Source organism: Leuciscus leuciscus, assembly GCF_965113295.1.
Source record: "Leuciscus leuciscus genome assembly, chromosome: 2".
In the NCBI taxonomy this organism is placed as follows: domain Eukaryota; kingdom Metazoa; phylum Chordata; class Actinopteri; order Cypriniformes; family Leuciscidae; genus Leuciscus; species Leuciscus leuciscus.
The window spans coordinates 57,326,923-57,351,290 of record NC_138726.1 but is presented as its reverse complement, the minus strand read 5'-3'; the positions used below and the strand labels follow the sequence as shown (position 1 = coordinate 57,351,290).

The 24,368-nt window shown below is 42.6% G+C and overlaps 1 protein-coding gene across 1 annotated transcript in view; it reads right to left on the bottom strand.

The window, feature by feature from the left end:
• Positions 1 to 3,381: 3,381 nt before the first annotated feature.
• LOC309493247 (C-type mannose receptor 2-like) overlaps positions 3,382 to 24,368 on the bottom strand; it is a 54,618-nt gene continuing 33,631 nt past the window's right edge. Inside the window, exons 4-5 of the mRNA XM_082162409.1 lie at positions 4,483 to 4,833; positions 3,382 to 4,318 (exon numbers count right to left, since the gene is read on the bottom strand). Coding sequence (XP_082018535.1) covers positions 3,951 to 4,318; positions 4,483 to 4,833 — 719 coding nt within the window. The 3' untranslated portion in view covers positions 3,382 to 3,950. The remainder of the gene's footprint in view (positions 4,319 to 4,482; positions 4,834 to 24,368) is intronic.

The following is a 24,368-nucleotide window of genomic DNA, read 5'->3' as shown; positions in this document are numbered from 1 at the left end:
TTACAGGCTTTCGTGAGCTCGGAGGGTGGCTGGAAATGCATTTGGCATCCTGGCAAATCGTTTTCGAGTTTTTCTAACCACCATTAATATTCAAAACACTGCCAAAGTGGAGGACATTGTGTTGGCTTGCTCTGCACAACTTTCTGCGTACAGAGTGTTGTGAAGTATACATGGCATGAATCAACCATTTTTCTTTGGCTCGAGGTCATGTGCAAAGGACCCTAGGTTGATTTTACTCCGAACCCTCCCTTTAAGTTATTTCTCCAGCTAAGGAACAAATCCAAGTGATGGCGCCGGCGCATCGCGCTTACACGTATTATCAGTTCACTTCTGGCATTGCTAACTTGACATCACAGCCTGTTCATTATAGAAATAAAACAGTCCAACAAATATATAAAAAGTTATTCTGCTTAATTTAATTAATCTTTTGTACAATATAAAGGCTGTGCCAGTCAGTCAACTTGCTCCAACCTCCAAACTCCCCAGAGTGTAAACAGAGTACTCCCCCGTATGTAAATGGTTAGGACTAGAAGTGTGGAGAAGGGGTGATGGAGGGATGCTGCTAAATGAATTGAGGAGAGAATATTTTTTTTATTGTCAGCGTTGTTGAGGTTTGTATGATGAGTGTTGATGTCTAAGTGTCTCAATTTTTATACAAAAGATGTTATAACATTTTTGGAAGATATCACACAGATCTCTTCAGGGCTGCCAACTCACACGCTCTCACGCCACACATAAATTTTCTCACGCAGAGAAAAATCGCTAAGAAGAGGACACTGAAACCGACAGACAAAACAGAAGAGGATACTTTACATGTGAAACAAATATTAACCTCTCAAATTATGTACATTTTATTACGAAATTCAAACAATAAATACCGTTTTGGTGCTTGCTTGTAAATGTGACGTGACAAATCGCTGGCGCCTCAGTTCAAGCAGCAAGTGAACCGATCATCTCTTAGCTACTCTTACTACTACTAGTTAATAGTAAATAAACACGAATGAACAATAGGTTGGTTGAGAGATAAAGTACAACTTACCGAAATGTATATGCCTCATACATAATATCGATCAATCAGTGTTTTTTACCAGTGGAAAAGGTCAATAAAACAGCTGGAGAACATAATGTCACATAACGTTACTTTACCCCAGGAAAGCCATGACCATGACACGTTAGTTGGCTATAGAGAGTATTTTGCTAAATTTTGCACCAATGCTATATGTGACCAGTCACGGAAAGTAGGGACACAAGTCGGTTCTGGGGCATTTTGAGTTATTCACATATTCTGAAAGTGTAGTATTCAAGCTTTCCAACGATGTGTAACACATGTAAATCTGATAATATTTGGAGAAGTTGTGGTCATTTGAAGGTAGACACTAAAAAAAAACTGAAATGGTAGAAATCTGCTTCTAAAGATTGGCAAGTTCTCGCCCTTCTGGGAATGACAATAGGGCTCATTTACATCACATTTAGATAAGTCATACCCCCTGTAAAGCTCCCCCGTCTCCCCCTCCCCCCTGAATGTACCAATTCTACAAATTCTCTAAATAAAACATCTCCAGTTAACTGGCAGAGCATTCATTTCGTTCGTTTTTTAAATAAAATACTAGCGCTGAAATGTGTTTTTTTTTTTAAATCAAGTGATCAAAGTGCTCGTTGCCGCTGCGATCAGTGGCGCAGATAGGCTACAGTGTTTACTCTTGTGGCTCGCGCACACACTGCATTGTCTTCACTCGACGCGCGCTTCAATCCGTTGCGTTGCGGATACTCTCTATTCGTTCTGTTGAAATAACAAAATAATTCAAACGTTTGCGTGTCCCTGCTTGATATACAACCACTGATGAACATAATCGTTTTGATGAGAGAAAAAAAACTATACGAGAAAAAAAAAAAAAATCCATACAAGGGTGGATTTGAACTCTCAACCTCTGACACGGCTGGCGAAAGCTCTACCACTGTACCATTCATATACACATTAATCATATAGGCGGATCTATGTATTGGCACTGACAACATGTATTAGGCTACATCTCATTAAACGACAAATTAAACCCCATGTAACCTACTATTTAAATCGATTGCTGGACATCGTAATGTTATTGGCGTCCATGATCATTGAATTTTTAAATCAGATAGAGCCGGCCAGAGCGCTGCATAATAAGTAGCCACACCGGCTTAAATTCAGTATGGAAATACACACCGACAATGACACGCCCCTACTGCGTGCTAGAATCTCCGAAAAACAAGCCGATTTCAACATCAAAATGTACGCTTTTAAATATACCAATACTGCTATCTCAAACATGGAGAGGCTTCTTCGTGATCTCAACTAACAGAATCTGCAAAAAAACGAAAATCACCAATTTTGAAAAAAAACGCTTCTTTCTCATTTTGCTCGAAAGTTGTGCTGCCGACTTGTGTCCCTGGTTTCCGTGACGGGTCACATATTTTCTAAATGTCATAATTATTTGTTAACAAACAATTATTCATTACTTCAATGAGCTCATTGTTTCTGCATTAAATTATTAAATAGTTTAAATGAATACATTTTTAGCTAACTGTGACTTTTTATATGTACATTTCTGAAATACATAACTTAGACAGAAAGTTATGTATTCTTGATCAGTATCAGTATTCTCTGATAACAGAACACTCTAAATTGTAATATGGACTCATGCACTTTCTGTGAAGCTGCTTTGAAATGATGTGTATTGTGAAAAGCGCTGTACAAATAAACACAAATTGAACTGAATTAAATTAAATATCATGTGCACTATATTAACATATAATATTTTACTTACATCATTAAAATATTATTATGTTGTCATTATAATAAAAAAACGCATTATATTTATATTTGAGTTGTTATTTTTAAACTTTGGTTTCATGTGTTCATTGTCTTGCTGTAAATATTTCCTTTACACAAAATCTGCTGACTTTACTTCACACTTACATACAATTAGAGGGAGTAAAGTTTAATGTGTATTTGGCGTGCTGTCCGGGGGGAGTTCGGCCCGAACCCAGAGTACTCCTCCCGTATGTAAATGGATAGGACTAGAAGTGTGGAGAAGGGGTGATGGAGGGATGCTGCTAAACTGTCGTTGAGGTGAGACTGCTGAATATATACCTCTTATCGGTGATTGCTGAGCGCTCTCCACTCGTGTTAATTATCTGAACGTGCTCCTCCCGAACTTTGTTAATAAAACATCATATGTTAGAGTACATGTGGCATACCACAAATTCATGTTGAGATGTACTGTATATGTAATTTATTAGTAAACATTTGTGTGTGTCTTTGTTTTTTTTATAAATGTAAAATAATTCTTCTTCTAAGTCAGTTCAGTTGAGCTGGTGCTCCTTTGAATTAGTTTCAACATCAAATACAGTTCACAAGATATTTTATACTCTACTTCCACTTTTTCCCTTAAGAATAAACTATATTTCATTTCATTGAGACAAACATCGATGCTCACAATCACTTTTTAAACAAGTCATTTTTAATTGTATGACTAGTGCAAAACACAAGAGTGATCAGAAGAAAGTTGCCAAACCACCAAAACACCAAGATCCCATGAAATCAACTGATGTGGTTTAAGCTTTGTTTGTTTTTTTTAAAGCCATCTTCTACTTTCTAGTTGACTGCAAGTACATTGAATTGAAAAGACTGTATAAAAAATATTGAGTTGTGTTATAAAGCCACATATTGACATTTACTTTGATTTCATGGGGTCTTTAAAACGTATATACTTTGTGCATATATATATATATGGTGCAAAAAAAGTATTTTAAAATCTGATATTAAAGAGACTCATACGATAATCTTCAGTTACAGAAATTATCATTGTATTAAATTGATATAAGCACTGATAAAAACAGTACAAGACGTGTTTGCCAGTAAAAAAAAGAAAAAAAAAAGAAAAGCCAGTTATGAAAGAACACAAACATATCCTTCACTCCTCAGATCTTCTGCAGATGAAGTTGAGTTTGTGGTGTTCAGGACGGCTGATCCAGCGCTGATCTCCTCCAGACTGAACTGCTCCTGATCTCACTCCAGACTCACAGTCCTCGTCTCCTGTGCCGTTCCCTGGAGCCCAGTTCTGATAGCACACGGTCTCTCCGCTCACCCAGAACCAGAGGCCCACAGTGCAGGAGTGACGTAAACCCAACCACACCGCCTCAGTAGACGCACGTTTAACCACATTCATCACACGACGCTGCATCTCGACTGAATGAACCGAGACCAGATCCGTATAATTCTGTCTGCAGTGTCTCAGAGCTTCAGGCCACGTCAGAGTCTCTGTGATCAGAATCAGTTTATCTGGACACAAAACAAACCACAAGCAAAAACTAGAGAGAGACTGATCAAAAACAACATGCAGAACAAACACTGTGGAGGAATCTGTCATGTCAGACATGTAGCGTGAACTTTAAGATATCTGGAGGTGATGGATGGATTGTGTGTGTTTGTGAGGATCTGCTCACCTTCATGACACACAAAAGGATTTTGGTTGTTGCAAGAGTAGTCATACCATTTACTCTGAGCTTTTGGTCTGATCACTGTACAGTTTTCATTTCCTCCATAATTACTAGGTTCATCAGAAGCCCAGTCTCTGAATGAGGAGTTACTCTGATCTGACCACTGCCATGAGTCTCTGACTTTGAACAGACCGATCCAGACATCATTAGATATGTGATTATCAGTGATGAACTTCTGAACCTGTTGATTCTCATTCTGGTTCCTCACACTGACCAGATCAGTGTGATTCTGTCTGCAGTAACTCTGAGCGTCTGTCCAGTTCTTCATCTGATTGACAAAGACGAGTCCTGCGTTCACTTTAAGAAAAACAAATGGAAACAGATTCATGGATTCATATGTTCATTATTCTTACGCTGATTTATGGTTTGGGTGTGAATAAGAGCAGCAAAGCATCAGAAACACTTGACATTCAAAGACTGATTCTGCAGCAGATGATACTGATCTGATGATATTCACAATTTATCTTTTTTTTTCTGATATAACATTAAGCAACATTTGTGAATTTACTTGCTAATTTTATTGCAACTTTATGTTTCTACATTATGTTGAAAATGCTCAGTAAGGCTATGTTCACACTTAGCGTCTTTTTTGACAAGAAAAAGTTGTCAACGGAGTTTTTTTAGCAAAAAAAACCGCTGGCAGCGTTCGGTTACAAATAGCAGCCGAGCGCGTCTTTTGTTGCTATAACAAGAGCTGCAACAGTAGCCTAGTGCTGTGTGATGCAAAAAATTTCGAGAAAGAGAAAGTTGGCTCTTGCGTTGGCTTTTGAAGTTACCGGGGAGGAGAATGTCGGTTCACAAAGACGTTTGTGGGTGCACGACAGACAGTTGTTCTTGTTGTTATGGAAACGACAGGTCTCGCTACTCGCTTGTCATTGGTCAGCTGTCAAAAAGGCGCTTGACGTAGGGCGTTCTTTTCAGAAAAGTTGAACTTTTTTCAACTTAAAAAGACGCTCTGAGCTGCAGAAAAAGACGCCGGCGGTGGCGTCTAAAAAAGCGCTCAGGACTTTTTTGAAAAAACGGTTTACTCCATAGGGTTATAATGTAGAACAGACGCTGGCAGTTTGAAAAAAGACGCTAAGTGTGAACATAGCCTAAGTTGATTTTTTAATTTTTTTATTGGTGGGTTGGGAATTATTGACAGCCGTAACTTTGGACCTGCCCCCAGAATTGGACACAACTTATGTTCCACTTTAACGTGGTGCTGGGCTCGTGTGTATTCAAGCTATACCGGTGTTGTGCCTAATTCCGACCCCCCGGCTGGAGACTACCCCCCTGTCGCGTGCACGCGGACAGTACCGCTGTGTTTCCAGTAGATGGCAGTTGAAAGACAAAAAGTTCAGTCAAATGCTTCACTGATCCCATCTCCAAACGTTCAATTTGACGTGAATCTATGCATTTTCCTGTAGATGGCAGTGTAAACTCAGAAACGTAATTAATTACTTTACAACCCTAATCGTAAACGAGACTGGCATGTCCGTTGCAAATCTCTTTTGATAACGCGTCGATGGCGTCTTTTTTCCAGTATTTTTTTTCTTCTTCTTTTTTCTTTTCTGCTTAGATGCAAACCCAGTAGGCCTATGTATTAGCTGAATTTGACAATAATGTGTTATGCCTTACAAAATAAATTCAGTTTATCAATACGAACCTTCTTTTGTTATAATAAAACATGTACACATAGGCCTACTCTTGTAATGATGTTAAAATGTTGTACATTTTTATTTTATATATATATTATATATATATATATATATATATATATATATATATATATATATATATATAGGCTATATATATATTTTTTTTTATTTTTTATTTTTTTTATTCATAATATATTTTCTTAGATCTCACATCTGTTAAAACTGTACATGAAGTAGACTATCTTTCTTGCAATTTTTGTGGAAATTAATATTAGCACATATCACAGTAATATAACTTTATGTTCCAAAGTAGAACCCAATAATGGGTAATGCCACTTAAACCGAAATGTGTATAATATTCCAATAAACTTATGAACTAAAATAATAATAAAAAAATATTGCATGAATCAGAATTAGCTTTATTGCCAAATGTGCTTGCACACACAAGGTGTTTTTCTTGGTACTGAAGCTTCCAGTGCACATATACAAATACAACAAGAAACACAGTACTACAATGATTAGAATAAAATATAAAATTATAAAGACACAGTTAGTTTTAGTCATAATGAACATTATAAATAATGTATTTATGTTATTTATATATATATATATATATATATATATATATATATATATATATATATGAAGAGTTCAGATGCAAAAGCCTCTAAGTGCCATCTGAAATTTTCTTCTAGAATGATCATTTTTATCAAGCTCGTATATTTAAGTTCAGCAATTTCACTTAAATGGCAATGAAAATGACCTATTAATTGTCATTTAAGTGAAATTACTGAACTTAAATATTCGAGCTTGATAAAAATGACCATTCTAGAAGAAAATTTCAGATGGCACTTAGAGGCTTTTGCATCTGAACTCTTCATATATATATATATATTATATGTATTATAAATAATAACAGTATTATAAATAATATAATATTATAAAGTTTATAAAGATATTGCTCTAAACAGTGTGAGACTGGGAGTATTGCACTTACAGGCATATGCCTTGGGAGGCATTTAACTGTTCAAAACGGAAATGGACGGTGGGAAAACACTGTTCCTGTGCCTATGTGTTCTGAAAATTATCATGTAGTGTTAGATTTAGGGGGTATTATTTGGGCAGGCCCGTTTTTACCCACCTGCCTGGATTATACCCCCCTATTACTTCTCTCTAAATACTCAAATGGTTTCTAAAATGGGTCTGATACACCTACACCAGTAATACTGTGTGTAAAATGCTACATTTCACTCTATTAACATGGGCAGATTTAGTATTTAGGGGGGTATTATTTGGGCAGGCCCGTTTTTACCCACCTGCCTGGATTATACCCCCCTATTTCTTCTCTCTAAATACTCAAATGGTTTCTAAAATGGGTCAGATACACCTACACCAGTAATACTGTGTGTAAAATGCTACATTTCACTCTATTAACATGGGCAGATTTAGTATTTAGGGGGGTATTATTTGGGCAGGCCCGTTTTTACCCACCTGCCTGGATTATACCCCCCTATTTCTTCTCTCTAAATACTCAAATGGTTTCTAAAATTGGTTAGACACACCTACACCAGTAATACTGTGTGTAAAATGCTACATTTCACTCTATTAACATGGGCAGATTTAGTATTCAGGGGGGTATTATTTGGGCAGGCCCGTTTTTACCCACCTGCCTGGATTATACCCCCCTATTTCTTCTCTCTAAATACTCAAATGGTTTCTAAAATGGGTTAGACACACCTACACCAGTAATACTGTGTGTAAAATGCTAAATTTCACTCTATTCACATGGGCAGATTTAGTATTTAGGGGGGTATTATTTGGGCAGGCCCGTTTTTACCCACCTGCCTGGATTATACCCCCCTATTTCTTCTCTCTAAATACTCAAATGGTTCCTAAAATGGGTCAGATACACCTACACCAGTAATACTGTGTGTAAAATGCTACATTTCACTCTATTATTTAGTATTTAGGGGGGTATTATTTGGGCTGGGCCGTTTTTACCCACCTGCCTGGATTATACCTGACCTATTTTTTTTTGTTGTGCATGTCTCAGGCTGTACCACCAAAGGGAAATAAAATACTTAAGCCTTGTTTTTTTTAAAATAAGTTTTATTGATAAAGTAAAGGCATAGAACCAGTTCTCTTACGAGAGGTCTCTCGTACTGCGTAAGATATCTTACGCTAGGGGAAAATCCTTTTCCGCAAGATATTGAAGCCAAAAATTATCCTTAATTTTGTAATAATGCAAAACGCGTTGCAGCAGCAATGCAGACATAGGCGAGACAGCTCGCGCGCCTATTGGCTGCTCTGCGGCAACTGCAGCAGCCTATCGAGCGAGGCCTGGCGTGACGTCAGACCCAATCAGGGCACTTCGCGCCCGCTGCGTCACGTCCCGCCGAAATGGGCGTGGTCTAGGCCTATAAATATCGCTCGCAGGCAGCTATTATCTGATTTTTCATCCTTCAAGCGAAGCACACGCATCGCTGGAGCTGGATTAGAAGCCGCGCCGTCTGAAAGAGAGCACCTTCAGCGGGACGAGTCACTGAAGTCGCTGGCCGCGCCGCCTTCCTTGCCTTCCTGCTGCGCTTTCCGGCATTATATCCTTTCTCTGCTACTGTGTTTATGTATGTGTGTGTGCTCGCCGCCGCGACACACACTCCCATTGCACTAAAAGAGCTGGGCGTCTTTTTCAAGACGCCCCTTTTCCTGATCACGCAGCTCTCGCACTCGCTGACGGCGACTGCCCTCACTGCGAGTTAGGTACTGCCTATGGTGACTCTGAGGACTCACCTGGCATCCTTCTCCGAGACTGCTCCTCCGCCCCCCCCCCAACCCGCAAAGCTTGCCGGTTCGCCCGCTTGCCTTGCCTGCTTGGGGGACGATACCTGTTCTCCCTCTGTTCGAGCCGCGCACACCGCGCCGCTCACAGAGGATGTCAGGAGCGGGCGGTCACGGGGCTAGCTTTCTCTCTCCCTCTGTTCAAGCCGCGCAAACTGCGCCGCTCACAAGGGAGGCTGGAAGCGTACGGTCGGGGTTAGTTTTTCTTTACGTTATAAGAAAGCTACCCTGCCTTCTGCGCCCCATTCATGCGTCACTCACCGGCGAAAGGAGAAAGATGTGTTTTTTAGTCCCTCCGAGGATGGACTGACCTTCAATTTCTCATACATATTCCCAGTTCCCTGATCATGCGACTGGAAATATCAATATTGCAGCAGGCGAGCCTGTTTTAATACAAGCGCGCCTGCAAGCATACGCCGAAGAAAGCATGTGACGCTCTTATATGCTCGTGCCTCCGAAAACCTTTGCGTTCCCCCCTGTGGCTCAGTGGCGGAATCATTGGTTTTTCTCACGAGAGACCGGAGTTCGAATCCCGGTCTAGCGGCAGTTAAAATTATGCCGCCAATGCTTCGCTCTGTCAGTTCCCTGAAAAGCGACTGCAGACGTGCATTTTGCAGCCAACGAGCGCGTTGCACAACCCGCTCGCCTGCACCCAAACACCGTTTCTATGGTTTCCGTGCGTCACTGGCGAAAGGAGAAAAGAGCGTTTTCTGGTCCCCCCGCGGACGGACCGACCTCCTCTTTCTCGTACATTTCTCATTCCCCTCTGAAGTTCGGGCGACTGGAAATGTCTGTATTGCAGTGAGCAAGCCTGTTGTAATACACGCATGCCTGCAAACAAACGCCAGCACGTTGACGCTCTCTTATAATACTCGCGCTAACTGAGTTACAATGTGTCTCCCCCTGTGGCCCAGTGGCAGACTCTCAGGTTTTTGCACGCGAGAGACCCGCGTTCGATCCCCGGGTCTACCGGCAGATAAAATTATGCCGTCAATGCTCGCTCTGTCAGTTCCCTGAAAAGGCGACTGCAGATGTGTATTTTGCAGCCAACGAGCGCGTTGTACAACCCGCTCGCCTGCACCCAAACACCGTTTCTATGGTGTTCCGTGCGTCACTGGCGTAAGGAAAAAAGGGAGTTTTTCTGGTCCCGCTGCGGACGGACCAACCTCCTTTTTCCTATACATTTCCCATTCCCCTCTGGAATTCAGGCGACTGGAAATGTCAATATTGCAGTGAACAAGCCTGTTGTAATGCACGCAGGCCTGCAATAAACGCCAGCATGTTGACGCTCTGTTTCTATGGCAACTTCTCGCTCGTTCAGTTCCAGTAAATGTGACTGTTCCAGTGTATCCTGCAGTAAACAAGTCGGTTCTGTCACCCGCTTGCCTGCACACAAACGCCGTTTTTACGGCTACCCAGATAAATCCCATAAGTGTGAATTTTTTCTGGTGTCCCGGCCACGGCCGATGGTGCTTTATGTGTAAGAAGAATGCCCACTGCCCAGTGCCCATCTCTACACACAAGCACAGCCCGTCACACAGGGCTCGCGCACATGAATCGGCTCAGACCGATTGCGCTTCAAACATGGTGAATGTGCCCACTAACACCACGTTATGCATGTCTCACGGTTTCTGTAAAAACGAAACCAACGTGCACTCGCTTCACGCAAGCGAACGATGCTTTCGGTGTGATAAATGTGCCCGCTGTCCCGCGCCCACATCCACACATAGACATGACAGTTCCCACGGGAACCGCCCAGCCCTCCCCCTCGCGGTTAACCACCGCAGAGGAGTCGAGCGCGGGCAATCTGCCCGCTGTCATCAGCGCGCCCCATGCCTCAAATATCACGAGCGACACGCTTGTGTTACAGCACACCGAAGCTTCTCCATCGCTGAGCGAGCGGAGCGCGCTTCGTATTCGACCCCTAGCTATCCATGCAGACGCATGGGCAAAGCTACCCGGGGTTTTCGAAGTGGGTGCTGAACATTATAGAAAGAGGCTATTCGCTGCAGTTTCGCCGACGCCCTCGTCGCTATGTGGCGCGCGTCGAGACCACGGTAAAAACAGAAGTAGCACATCTACTTCGAGCCGAAGTGACGAAACTATTGAGCAAAGGGGCCATAGAACCTCTCTCTCAAGATCAGAGCGAGGGAGGGCTATACAGCAGATACTTCCTGGTACCGAAAAAAGACGGGGGTCTCAGACCCATACTAGATCTAAGGCAACTGAACAAAGTGCTTGTGAAGCGACAGTTCAGGATGCTCACGACCAGGCAAATCCTTGTGCAGATTCGCCAAGGAGATTGGTTTGTGTCAATAGATCTGAAAGACGCGTATTTTCAAATACAGATAGCGTCACGTCACAGGCGATATTTGAGATTCGCCTTCGAGGGCCAGGCATATCAGTACACAGTCCCTCCGTTCGGTTTGTCCCTAGCACCCCGTACATTTACGAAGTGCATGGATGCGGCGCTCGCACCCCTCAGAATGAGAGGCATGCGAGTGCTGAACTATTTGGACGATTGGCTGATTCTAGCGCAATCTCGCGCAGTGCTCATAGAACACACGACCATTTTACTCGATCACCTCGAGGTTTTGGGTCTGAGTGTCAATTGGGCGAAGAGCTCCCTGTCACCCAGTCAGAAAATATCTTTCCTGGGCACAGAACTGGACTCACTATCCATGATAGCGCGACTATCACAACAGCGCGCGGTAGACATTCGACGCACAGCGAACTCTTTTCGCTGCGGCGCGTCTGTCCCGCTCAAGAGATTTCAGAAGATGCTAGGTCTCATGGCCTCAGCATCGTCAGTGCTCCAGCTGGGTCTGCTCCGCATGCGCCCGCTGCAGTTTTGGTTGAAAGCGCGAGTCCCACGCGAAGCGTGGGCACCCGGTTTGCTTCGCCTCAGGGTCAATCAGAAATGCGTTACAGCTCTGAAACCCTGGAAAGCGAACGACTGGTACCAATCAGGTGTAAGCCTGGGGACTTCCTCGAGGGTGAAAGTGGTGTCCACGGACGCGTCCACCTCGGGATGGGGAGCGCTGCTCGAGGGCAGACCGTTCTTCGGCCAGTGGTCAGAACGGGAGAAGCTCCTGCACATAAACTGCCTCGAAATGCTGGCAGTAGACAACGCGCTGACGCGTTTTTGTCCCCAAATAAAAGGTCACCACGTCTTGGTCCGTTCGGACAACATGTCTATGGTGTCCTACATAAATCGCCAGGGCGGCATCAGATCCGAGAAACTGTACAGGCTGGCAGAACGCCTCCTGGTATGGGCTCAGTGCAACCTGCGCTCGCTCAGAGCAGCGCACGTGCCAGGGATCATGAATATAGGACCAGACAGACTGTCCAGGAACAATGTTCCGGCAGGCGAATGGTCTCTACACCCACAGACAGTCCAACTGCTGTGGAAGAAATTCGGCAGAGCGGAAGTGGACCTGTTTGCGTCTCAAGAAAACGCTCACTGTCAAGAATTTTTTCTCCAAGAGCAGGAGCGCGCTGGCCCATGTGTGGCCCCGCCGCCCGCTCTATGCTTTTCCCCCCATCTCTCTCCTGCCTCAGGTGATAGAACGGATCAGGGAAGAAGGATGCTCAGTACTGCTGGTAGCACCGTTCTGGAAAAACCAACCTTGGTTCCCAGCCGTGATGCAGTTAGCAAGTACTGCCCCGTGGCCAGTACCAGTGAGGAGAGATCTCCTCTCACAGGCCCGCGGCTCGATCTGGCATCCTCACCCGGAACTATGGTCCCTTCATGTCTGGGCCATCAACGGGTATATGTTGGACTCCCTAAAGGAGTATTAAACACGATCACGCAGGCTAGAGCTCCGTCTACAAGACGACTCTATTCTTCGAAATGGTCAGTGTTTTCGGGCTGGTGCACAGCCCGTGGTGTGTCACCCACAAACTGTGATGTGACGGAGGTGCTTTCCTTCCTACAAGAGCTGTTGGATGGGGGCAGGGCCCCCTCCACGCTCAAAGTTTATGTGGCGGCTATAGCAGCGTTCTCAGAAACAACGCTTGGTCAGTCAATAGGAAGGAACGATTTAGTCATCCGCTTCCTTAGAGGAGCTAAGAGACTGAATCCTCCCAGACCTCCCTCAGTCCCCGTATGGGACCTTTCTACGGTTCTGGAAGCCATGAAAGGTGCGCCATTTGAGCCTTTACAGTCAATCGATTTGAAACACCTGTCTTTCAAAACGGTGTTTTTGCTGGCTCTCGCTTCAGTGAAGCGCATAGGGGATCTGCACGCGCTCTCTGTGAGCGCGGCGTGCATGGAGTTTGGGCCCAATGACTCAAAAGTTATACTCAAACCTAAGCACGGTTATGTTCCAAAATCCCTCAACACACCGTTTAGGGCGCAGATTATCTCTCTGTCAGCCCTACCGGTCCCTGATGAGGAAAGAGACGCGAGCCTCCTTTGCCCAGTCAGGGCATTACGAGCTTATGTGTCTCGCTCGTCTGTTTTCAGACAGACGGAACAGCTCTTTGTTTCGTTTAGCGGACGTTCTAAGGGACTAGCCGCGTCGAAACAGAGCCTATCCAGATGGATAGTTGATGCTATAGCGCTGGCATACGCCTCCAAGGGCATGCAGTGCCCTTTGGGTGTCATAGCGCATTCCACGAGAGGCATGGCCTCTTCGTGGGCCTGGTCAAGTGGGATTGCCTTGCAAGATATTTGTATGGCGGCAGGCTGGGCCTCCCCGTCTACATTTATAAGGTTTTATAACCTAGAGGTTCCCGCCCTGCAGGCCAGGCTGCTGTCGGTCTAAACTACCAGTATTATCTGACCTGATGCGTTCAGCTCAGAATGCTGCGTTTGCTGAGCACAGCTCAATGTTCGACAGTTTAAAGCTGGGCAAACTGTGTAAGACCCACATTTTTCCCCATCAGTTCAGGCCGTACCCCGCCCTGTCTGTATGATGAAATTCGCGTCCCATCGACGCTACTTTATGTGGAAAAGTGAGGCTGCACCCCTCCTTCTTCCCGGACTCTCTGTGAGTTCACTGAGTGATTGTGCACTATATGTACCCCGGGCTTTCGCCCTTGGGTCTTTGGTGTCAGATCTCAGCATGCACGGCGTTTTACATTGGGTCCCCTAGCGTAAGATATCTTACGCAGTACGAGAGACCTCTCGTAAGAGAACGTACTCGGTTCTCTCTAGAAGAGGGAACGAGTACTGCGTATCTTGCCGTTCATGCACACGCTCTGGTTGCTTCGATGATGAAAAACCAGATAATAGCTGCCTGCGAGCGATATTTATAGGCCTAGACCACGCCCATTTCGGCGGGACGTGACGCAGCGGGCGCGAAGTGCCCTGATTGGGTCTGACGTCACGCCAGGCCTCGCTCGATAGGCTGCTGCAGTTGCCGCAGAGCAGCCAATAGGCGCGCGAGCTGTTTCGCCTATGTCTGCATTGCTGCTGCAACGCGTTTTGCATTATTACAAAATTAAGGATAATTTTTGGCTTCAATATCTCGCGGAAAAGGATTTTCCCCTAGCGTAAGATATCTTACGCAGTACTCGTTCCCTCTTCTAGAGAGAACCGAGGTTACGTTAGTAACCGAGTACGTTTATTTGTAGTGCACTGACAATAGTTTTATATAATTAGTTTATTAATTAAATGAATAAAAAAGACAAAAATACCTGTTTTGTTTGGTAATTGTACCTGAATGAATTGAAAATTCATTTGCTACATTTCAGATTAATATATTTGATTTCCTTAATTTTAATTAACCGTAACTTAAACACTTTGCAGTTTGAATGATGTTCTGTATAAACTAAATGACAGAGAATTGTTTTTTATGTTTCCACTGTTCGATCGCGCCCGCGCCTCTCACACACACACACACACACACACACACACACACACACACACACACACACACACACACACACACACACACACACACACACACACACACACACACACACACACACACACGCACACAACATATTCCAGTATTGCAATCTTGACATCATAGCCTGCTTCAGAGCTAAGGCGGAGCTACAGATTAGGTGTCCCTAAAGAACCCGCGTATCTAACAGTAGTTCCGCATTACATTCATTAATTTGCAAGCGAGTTTTATTTATTTTTTATACGGTGTATTCTCCGTGTAAATTTATGCACCGAACCGTGACGCCCGTAACGTTTCGGTTCAATACGAACACATGTAACGTTCCACCCCGAATATTAGTGTCTAAAAAGTGTACTAATAGATTGTCAGTGTAATAAAATAAAACTAATATGGCTACACTTCAACTCTAAATAACAATTAATACAAATGAGAACACAAATAAAACTGTGCCTTTTTTTACAATGTTATTTCGTTCTTGCTGGGCTTGTACAATTTGAAAGCGTTATGTTTTGTCCATCACCTGATCACGTGAAGGATGACCAATCAGGACTCGGCCTCCCTCGGGTGCGGTGATGCTGTGTGCCGAAGAGGAGGTGTAAAACGGTAGGAGTGTTTCCCGCTTAATTATGATAATATCTTGATTGTAATTTATATGACACAGTTAATTTTCTTAAAATTGCACGAATTAATTTCAAGGAATTAGTTGGTCTGTGTAAAACGCAAATATACAGGATCTAAAAGCAGGCCGTGTAGAAAACAAGAACTTTTTTTTCCATTGAAATTGTCCTTTTGAAAGGTAAATATATTTCCATTGTCATATTATAGCCAGATTTATAGTAGGGCTGACGGGGGTTGATTGAACTCTTACATTTGTGCAAATATGTGTCTGGCTATCTTTATTTTAGTTTGACTGTAGTTTCAGAAGTCAATAGTAAGGAATGAATGAATTAATTATATTAATATATTAACATTTAAAGGCCCTTACAGGATCAATGCACATCAAGTTACGCTATTCTGAAGGTGATTATAAAATACCATCAATTAAATCTGTGCCAATAAACCCCTCTAGACAACCAACCCTTATTTATTAATTTGTGCTTTTTGGTCTAGATTATGGATCCTGCAACATACAGTGCTATTGTGACCTACAAAACAGGTGGTGGGTATCCTCAGGGATTACCCAAGGACCAGAAGTCCAATTTCCGGAAAAAAACAGCTATTTATGATATTGAAGGTGACTACAACTATGTGATTAATCTTTTTTTCTTAATTTTTTAAACCCATTTGCAACATAAAATGTGGCTATATATTAGGACATTTCCATTAGACTATTACAATTTTACCGGGCCTGTTATTTTGATTTCATTATTTAAAATCATGTTAAACTTAATTATTTATAAGGTTTGTTTTACATTGTTTGACAAGGGACCTGATGGAGAGATGTCTAGTTTTCTCTATTTGTACTGTAGAATGTCATGTCATGTCATATTCATATTTTATGTTTTAATTAATAGTTATTGTATTGTTATTTGATCGTTCAGATGGTCTGCTGTACTACAGAAGATACAAAGGTACCGCCCGTGAACTGAGATTGAAGGTTGTCTGTGGTGCAGAGGATGCAAATAAATGTTTTATCGAGTTTCATGCTAGCAGCATTGGTGCACATTGTGGACAGAAAAAAACCAAAGATGCCATATCCAAAAGATTTTACTGGCCAGGGATGTCCGTGGATCTTGACAAATGGGTAATGAAGCCGTTACATTTTTTTAACAAAAGTCTAAAATATGAAATTAAATATAAAATAAATTTAATAAAATCTTTCTTCTATCTTGATGTTAACTGATAACTTCTTTTTAAACAGGTGGCTGAATGTGTGGCATGTCAGGCCACCAAAGCGTCAATTAAAGAAGAGGTTAAAATTACACCTATAAAGGTAATCAATCTATCTATTTACTGTGTCCGTCTGTCCTTCCTTTCTTCTTTTCTTTCTTTCCCCGACACCCGAACCATGTTAGAATATTTACACAATTTACTGAATATTTTTATCTAATTATCCTTTATCACATTTCTTGCAAGGTCACACAACCTTTTGAACTTTTGGGGATGGATCTGATTGGGAAACTCACCCTCACAGACAGTGGCCATCAATATATTTGCGTTATGATTGATTACTTGACCAAATGGCCACAGGCTTATCCACTTAAAAATAAGTCTGCAGAGGAGGTCACAAAATGTATTATTAAGTTTTTTTATCAGTTTGAGGCACCAAAACGCATACTCACAGACCAAGGGAGGGAGTTTGTTAATCAGGTAAATAAAAGCTGTAGTGTTCAAATGTAGTTTTGAAAAATATTTACATAAATTGACTATCTTTAAAAAAAAAAATGTTTTTATTATCAGATCAACCAAAATGTGTCCAAAATTCTTGGTATCAAAAGGAGTTTGTGCTCTCCTTATCACCCCCAGACTAACGGTCTAGTCGAAAAGATGAATGGGACCATACAGAGGTACTAAATTTATACTGTACATCAATTTTTATACAAAGATCCTTAAATTATTACTTTGTTTTACATAAGCCTATTAGAAAATGTTATTTGGTTATTTTAAAGCGATAATGGCATTTGTAAGAATTGTTATAAACAAAATATGGTATTCAAAGATATAGAGACAGTATCTTCTACTAAAACTATTTTAATGTAAATTAAATGTTTAAGGGCTCTCAGCAAATTGGTCTCCAAAAAACCAAAGGAGTGGGACAAACACCTTGATGCTGTTATGTTTGGACTAAGGACCAAAAAACAGATGACAACAACATTCTCTCCATTTTCTATGATGTTTGGTCGTGAGGCACGGTACCCTTCTGAGGTCCCTGAAGATTATCAAGTGGGTTTTCATTGTCTTCTATGCTTGGTTTCATTTTTATGTGTATGTATTGCATTCAGTATGAACTTAAATTAATTTGAGATGATCAGGTATTTTAAAGAGAAGCAAATGTTGCTTTGAAAATGTTAAAGAAGCAAATGTTCCACTTCCTTTTTTTCCAGCTTGACAGCTCTGTTGAAGCTGTCATAGGAATTGAACAAATGACTGAGGATGTCCTGAAACTTGATGAAGTTCTTCAAACTGCCCTTACCCACACTGCTCAGGTCCAAAAAAGAATGACAAGGAAAGAACAGAAAGCAAAGAAAGTGAAATTATCTGTGGGCAACAAGGTATGGAGGTGTAATGTTCGGAGCCAGCAAAGAAAAGGCGGAAAATTGGATCCAAATTTTTTGGGTCCATACACAATTCAAAACATTACAGGCAAGAATGCTGATCTGATAGATGAGAGAGGGGTAATTTGGCCAAAAATCAATATTGACCACTTGAGATTGTACACTGAAGAGATGCCACGCATTCCACACAAGATTGTGTCCGAAAGATCAACAACATCAACTGCATCACAAAAAAACTGTCCAGCTGCTGCATCACCTGTCTCCACATCTGGATCTGTGCCACCCTCACCTACCATCTCCAAAGTGGCTGCGTCACCTGTCTCCACATCTGGATCTGTGCCACCCCCACCTACCATCTCCAAAGTGGCTGCGTCACCTGTCTCCACATCTGGATCTGTGCCACCCTCACCTACCATCTCCAAAGTGGCTGCGTCACCTGTCTCCACATCTGGATCTGTGCCACCCCCACCTACCATCTCCAAAGTGGCTGCGTCACCTGTCTCCACATCTGGATATGTGCCACCCTCACCTACCATCTTCAAAGTGGCTGCGTCACCTGTCTCCACATCTGGATCTGTGCCACCCCCACCTACCATCTCCAAAGTGGCTGCGTCACCTGTCTCCAAACCTGGGTCTGTGCCACCCTCACCTACCATCTCCAAAGTGGCTGTGTCACCTGTCTCCACATCTGGATCTGTGCCACCCTCACCTACCATCTCCAAAGTGGCTGCGTCACCTGTCTCCACATCTGGATCTGTGCCATCCTCACCTACCATCTCCAAAGTGGCTGCGTCACCTGTCTCCACATCTGGATCTGTGCCACCCTCAACTACCATCTCCAAAGTGTCTGCGTCACCTGTCTCCACATCTGGATCTGTGCCACCCCCACCTACCATCTCCAAAGTGGCTGCTTCACCTGTCTCCACATCTGGATCTGTGCCACCCCCACCTACCATCTCCAAAGTGGCTGCGTCACCTGTCTCCACATCTGGATCTGTGCCACCCTCACCTACCATCTTCAAAGTGGCTGCGTCACCTGTCTCCACATCTGGATCTGTGCCACCCCCACCTACCATCTCCAAAGTGGCTGCGTCACCTGTCTCCATACCTGGGTCTGTGTCACCCTCACCTACCATCTCCAAAGTGGCTGCGTCACCTATCTCCACATCTGGATCTGTGCCACCCTCACCTACTGTCTCCACATCTGGATCTGTGCCATCCTCACCTACCATCTCCAAAGTGGCTGCGTCACCTGTCTCCACATCTGGATCTGTGCCACCCTCACCTACCATCTCCAAAGTGGCTGCGTCACCTGTCTCCACATCTGGATCTGTGCCACCCTCACCTACCATCTCCAAAGTGGCTGCGTCACCTGTCTCCACATCTGGATCTGTGCCATCCTCACTTACCATCTTCAAAGTGGCTGCGTCACCTGTCTCCACATCTGGATCTGTGCCACCCTCACCTACCATCTCCAAAGTGGCTGCGTCACCTGTCTCCACATCTGGATCTGTGCCACCCTCACCTACCATCTCCAAAGTGTATGCGTCGCCTGTCTCCACATCTGGATCTGTGCCACCCTCACCTACTGTCTCCACATCTGGATCTGTGCCATCCTCACCTACCATCTCCAAAGTGGCTGCGTCACCTGTCTCCACATCTGGATCTGTGCCACCCTCACCTACCATCTCCAAAGTGGCTGCGTCACCTGTCTCCACATCTGGATCTGTGCCACCCTCACCTACCATCTCCAAAGTGGCTGCGTCACCTGTCTCCACATCTGGATCTGTGCCATCCTCACCTACCATCTCCAAAGTGGCTGCGTCACCTGTCTCCACATCTGGATCTGTGCCATCCTCACCTACCATCTCCAAAGTGGCTGCGTCACCTGTCTCCACATCTGGATCTGTGCCACCCTCACCTACCATCTCCAAAGTGGCTGCGTCACCTGTCTCCACATCTGGATCTGTGCCACCCTCACCTACCATCTCCAAAGTGGCTGCGTCACCTGTCTCCACATCTGGATCTGTGCCATCCTCACCTACCATCTCCAAAGTGGCTGCGTCACCTGTCTCCACATCTGGATCTGTGCCATCCTCACCTACCATCTCCAAAGTGGCTGCGTCATCTGTCTCCACATCTGGATCTGTGCCACCCTCACCTACGATCTCCAAAGTGGCTGCGTCACCTGTCTCCACATCTGGATCTGTGCTTCCCTCACCTACCACCCCAGCAACAGTACAGCACCAACTCATCAGCAGTAAGTCAGCATCAGAACAAAGTAAAGGTATAAACTTCATAAAATTCATGTTTTCTCACATTTTGAATTTTCTAATGACATCTATCAACACAGTTGTTCACGAGGCATGGGCTGGAAAAGATGTCTATGTGTTGCTCTCCAGAATTGGACCATATAAAATATTTTTTTAAAGACATTAATAAAACTGGCCCAAATAATGAGCTTGAAAGTGAGGTAAGATTTTTTTAAAGTCTTTTAAAATGTTCTTTGATTGAAATTGTAGATATCAAATTTTAACTTCTACTGCTAATCCCTCATTGTTTTGCTTACTTGTTTAAGGTTATTAATGCATACATGCGTCTTCTTGTAAGGCGTTTCAATGCCCAGTCAAAAGAGCAAGCATTCCAAATTGAGTCATTCGAAATGACAAACATTTGGAATGGAAACAAATCAAAATTAAAGGTTGGTTTACTCAGGTTTATTTATGTACCAATTATGAAACATCAAATTCAGAACATATTTCAGTCCTCTGTTTTGAATTTCAGGTTGATCCAACAATGTACAAGTACCTCATTGGCATTGTGAATGACCACCACCACTGGACACTTGTGGTAAACAAATGAAAAAATTCACTTTGCACGTGTAGGGGAAATATTACAAAAATATTTATAATGAACTTGGAGCCGTTATAACAGTTAGGGTGTATTGTAATATTTGTGGAATTCTTGAAAGAATCTGTTTGCGATGTCTGGCCAACACTGTTTAAAATCTTTAAAGGTTATGCTGCCATCTCAAAGGAAGGCTTTGTTCCTTGATCCTCTGGGAGAAAGTTCTGCAAAACAGAAACGATGCCAGGATATAACAAGGTATTTTAAATTGTTCATCACAAAAATGTGCTTCTGAGGTGCATAACTCATCTCTACAGTATTTCTACAGTAAAATTTGTTATTCCAGTATCACAATATTGAAGATTTTCATTTGTTAAGGGCTTTTATGCTACAAAAGGGATGCAATTTTTCAAGGTGGTCCTGCGATACGCTGCCTCACCCAAAACAACAAGATGGCACATCCTGCGGTGTCTTTGCTTTGAAAGTAAGTGATATTTAATATATAATTTACGGCATTGTCCCAAACTGTCAATGGCCTAAAGTATGATCTCGGGAAACACAGTTAAGTTGCTAATTATGGTGTACATGTCTGCTAATGTCAAATTCATGTTTTATTTTACTTTACAAAAACATTTTTGTTGTTATTTTCCCTTTTTAGTTTGCTGAATTTGTACTTAGAGAGGAGCCAATTATTTTCCTTAACACACCAGAAGGAGTGGAAGAACTGAGGGAAGCAATAGCAGTGACTCTTCTCAAAAACAGCGGTACATGTAATGTGCAGTACTGGTCAAAGATTTGGAGACATTACTTTTTTAAATGTTTTTTAAAAAGAAGTCTCCTATGCTCAACAAGCCTGCATTTATTGGATCAGAAAGACAAATAGAACAGAATAGAATAGAATAGAATAGAATAGAATAGAATAGAATAGAATAGAATAGAATAGAATAGAAAAGGCAAGTGCTACTATTTATTGGTCAGGTGCTGACGAAAAAGATGTGTCTTTAGACATTTTTTGAAAATGCCTTAAGACTCAGCTGCACGAATTGAGACAGGCAGGTCATTCCTCCAGCTGGGAACAGTCCAGGAAAACGGTTTTCTTAAAAATGTATATTAAAAATCATAAAAATCCCATGGACTTTCATTGACCAAAAGTCCATATCTGTTTGAACTATGTTTAATGTAAACTGCTAGAAGCCATTGATACTCAATTAAGCTTTAAGCTATTTGTGTTCTTTCTAACTAATAACTAATCTATCTATCTATCTATCTATCTATCTATCTATCTATCTATCTATCTATCTATCTATCTATCTATCTATCTATCTATCTATCTATCTTCAAACCTTATCTATCTATCTATCTATCTATCTATCTATCTATCTATCTATCTTTCTAACTAATCTATCTTTCTTTCTTTTTAACTAATCCATCTTTCTTTCTAACTAACCAATCCATATTTCTTTCTAACTAATCTATCTTTCTTTCTAACTAACTAATCCATCTTTCTTTCTTTCTAACTAATCCATCTTTCTTTCTTACTAACCAATCCCTCTTTCTTTCTTTTCTAACCAATCCATCTTTCTTTCTTTCTAACTAATCCATCTTTCTTTCTAACTAATCTATCTTTCTTTCTTTCATTCTAACTAATCTATCTTTCTTTCTTTCTAACTAATCTATCTTTCTTTCTTTCTAACTAATCTATCTTTCTTTCTTTCATTCTAACTAATCTATCTTTCTTTCTTTCATTCGAACTAATCTATCTTTCTTTCTAACTAATCAATCTTTTTTCTTTCTCTCTTACTAAACTATCTTTCTTTCTAACTAATCAGTCTTTCTTTCTTTCATTCTAACTAATCCATCTTTCTTTCTTTCTTTCTTTCTTTCTTTCTTTCTTTCTTTCTAACTAATCAATCTTTTTTCTTTCTCTCTTACTAAACTATCTTTCTTTCTAACTAATCAGTCTTTCTTTCTTTCATTCTAACTAATCCATCTTTCTTTCTTTCTTTCTTTCTTTCTTTCTTTCTTTCTTTCTTTCTTTCTTTCTTTCTTTCTTTCTTTCTAACTAATCAATCTTTTTTCTTTCTCTCTTACTAAACTATCTTTCTGTAACAGTCACCAGCTGGAGTGCCCTTGAGAGCCACCAGAGGGCACTCCACACCGGACTATCATATTTACTCACAGACTACAATTCCCATCCTGCATCTACCTGGACTGATTACTTCATACACCTGCACTGCACTGATTACACACACCTGCACCTTATTCACACACACATAAAAGCCACTTCCACACTCCACTTCTCTGCGAAGTATTGCATTGCCACGGCCTGTAATTTCTGAGCGTTTACCCTATCCTACTGATCTAGTTGCCGACCTCGGATTGTTATCTCACTTCTGCCTGCCTGCCTGCTGCCTGCCTGTCTTGACTTGGATTGCCCTTGGATTATTGTTTCTTGCTGCCTGCCCCGATCTTCTGCCTGTTACCTGACTACTCTCTGTGTTGATCTCTGATTTCCCTGTTTTGCTGTTCCCTGACCCCTGCCTGTTTGACGTTCCTTCAATAAAGCTGCAAATGGATCCTACTGAGTCTTCCAATTCGTAACAGAATACTTCGCCACTTCAGATCCAGCAGCCGAGAAAGAACCGAGACCCACCATGGACCCACTAATCAGTCTCTTCCGCCTCAGCCAAGGTAACCGATCCATTGAGGAATATGTTGACGAATTTTGTGAGCTCTGCCATGGGGTAGACTTGGACGATGCAGTCTTAAAGGATAGTTTCCGATATGGGCTTGAGGACATGTTAAATTATCTCATGCCTGACAACACCCCTCAATGGACTTTAGGTCAATATATTGAATTCGCCCTGAGGATAAGCGGCTCATCCTCTTCTGTGGGCCCTGTGGATGAGGGTTCCCATGAACTTACCACACCCGTTGAACCAGAATTCTGCTATACCTCCCCGTACTCTCGTTATGTCTTAGCAGAATTTCCAGAGCCCTGTCGCTTCTCAGCAGATCTTCCAGAGCCCCGTCACTTCTCAGCAGATCTTCCAGAGCCCCGTCACTTCTCAGCAGATCTTCCAGAGCCCCGTCACTTCTCAGCAGATCTTCCAGAGCCCCGTCACTTCTCAGCAGATCTTCCAGAGCCCCGTCACTTCTCAGCAGATCTTCCAGAGCCCCGTCACTTCTCAGCAGATCTTCCAGAGCCCCGTCACTTCTCAGCAGATCTTCCAGAGCCCCGTCACTTCTCAGCAGATCTTCCAGAGCCCCGTCACTTCTCAGCAGATTTTCCAGAGCCCCGTCACGTCTCAGCAGACCGCCCAGAGCCTCGTTACGTCTTAGCAGAATTCCCCGAGCCTTCTACTGTTGAGGGGGCGTTTCCAGAGACTGTTCCCGTCACGCCAGCCATCAAGCTAGTCACCGGATCGGTCTATTAT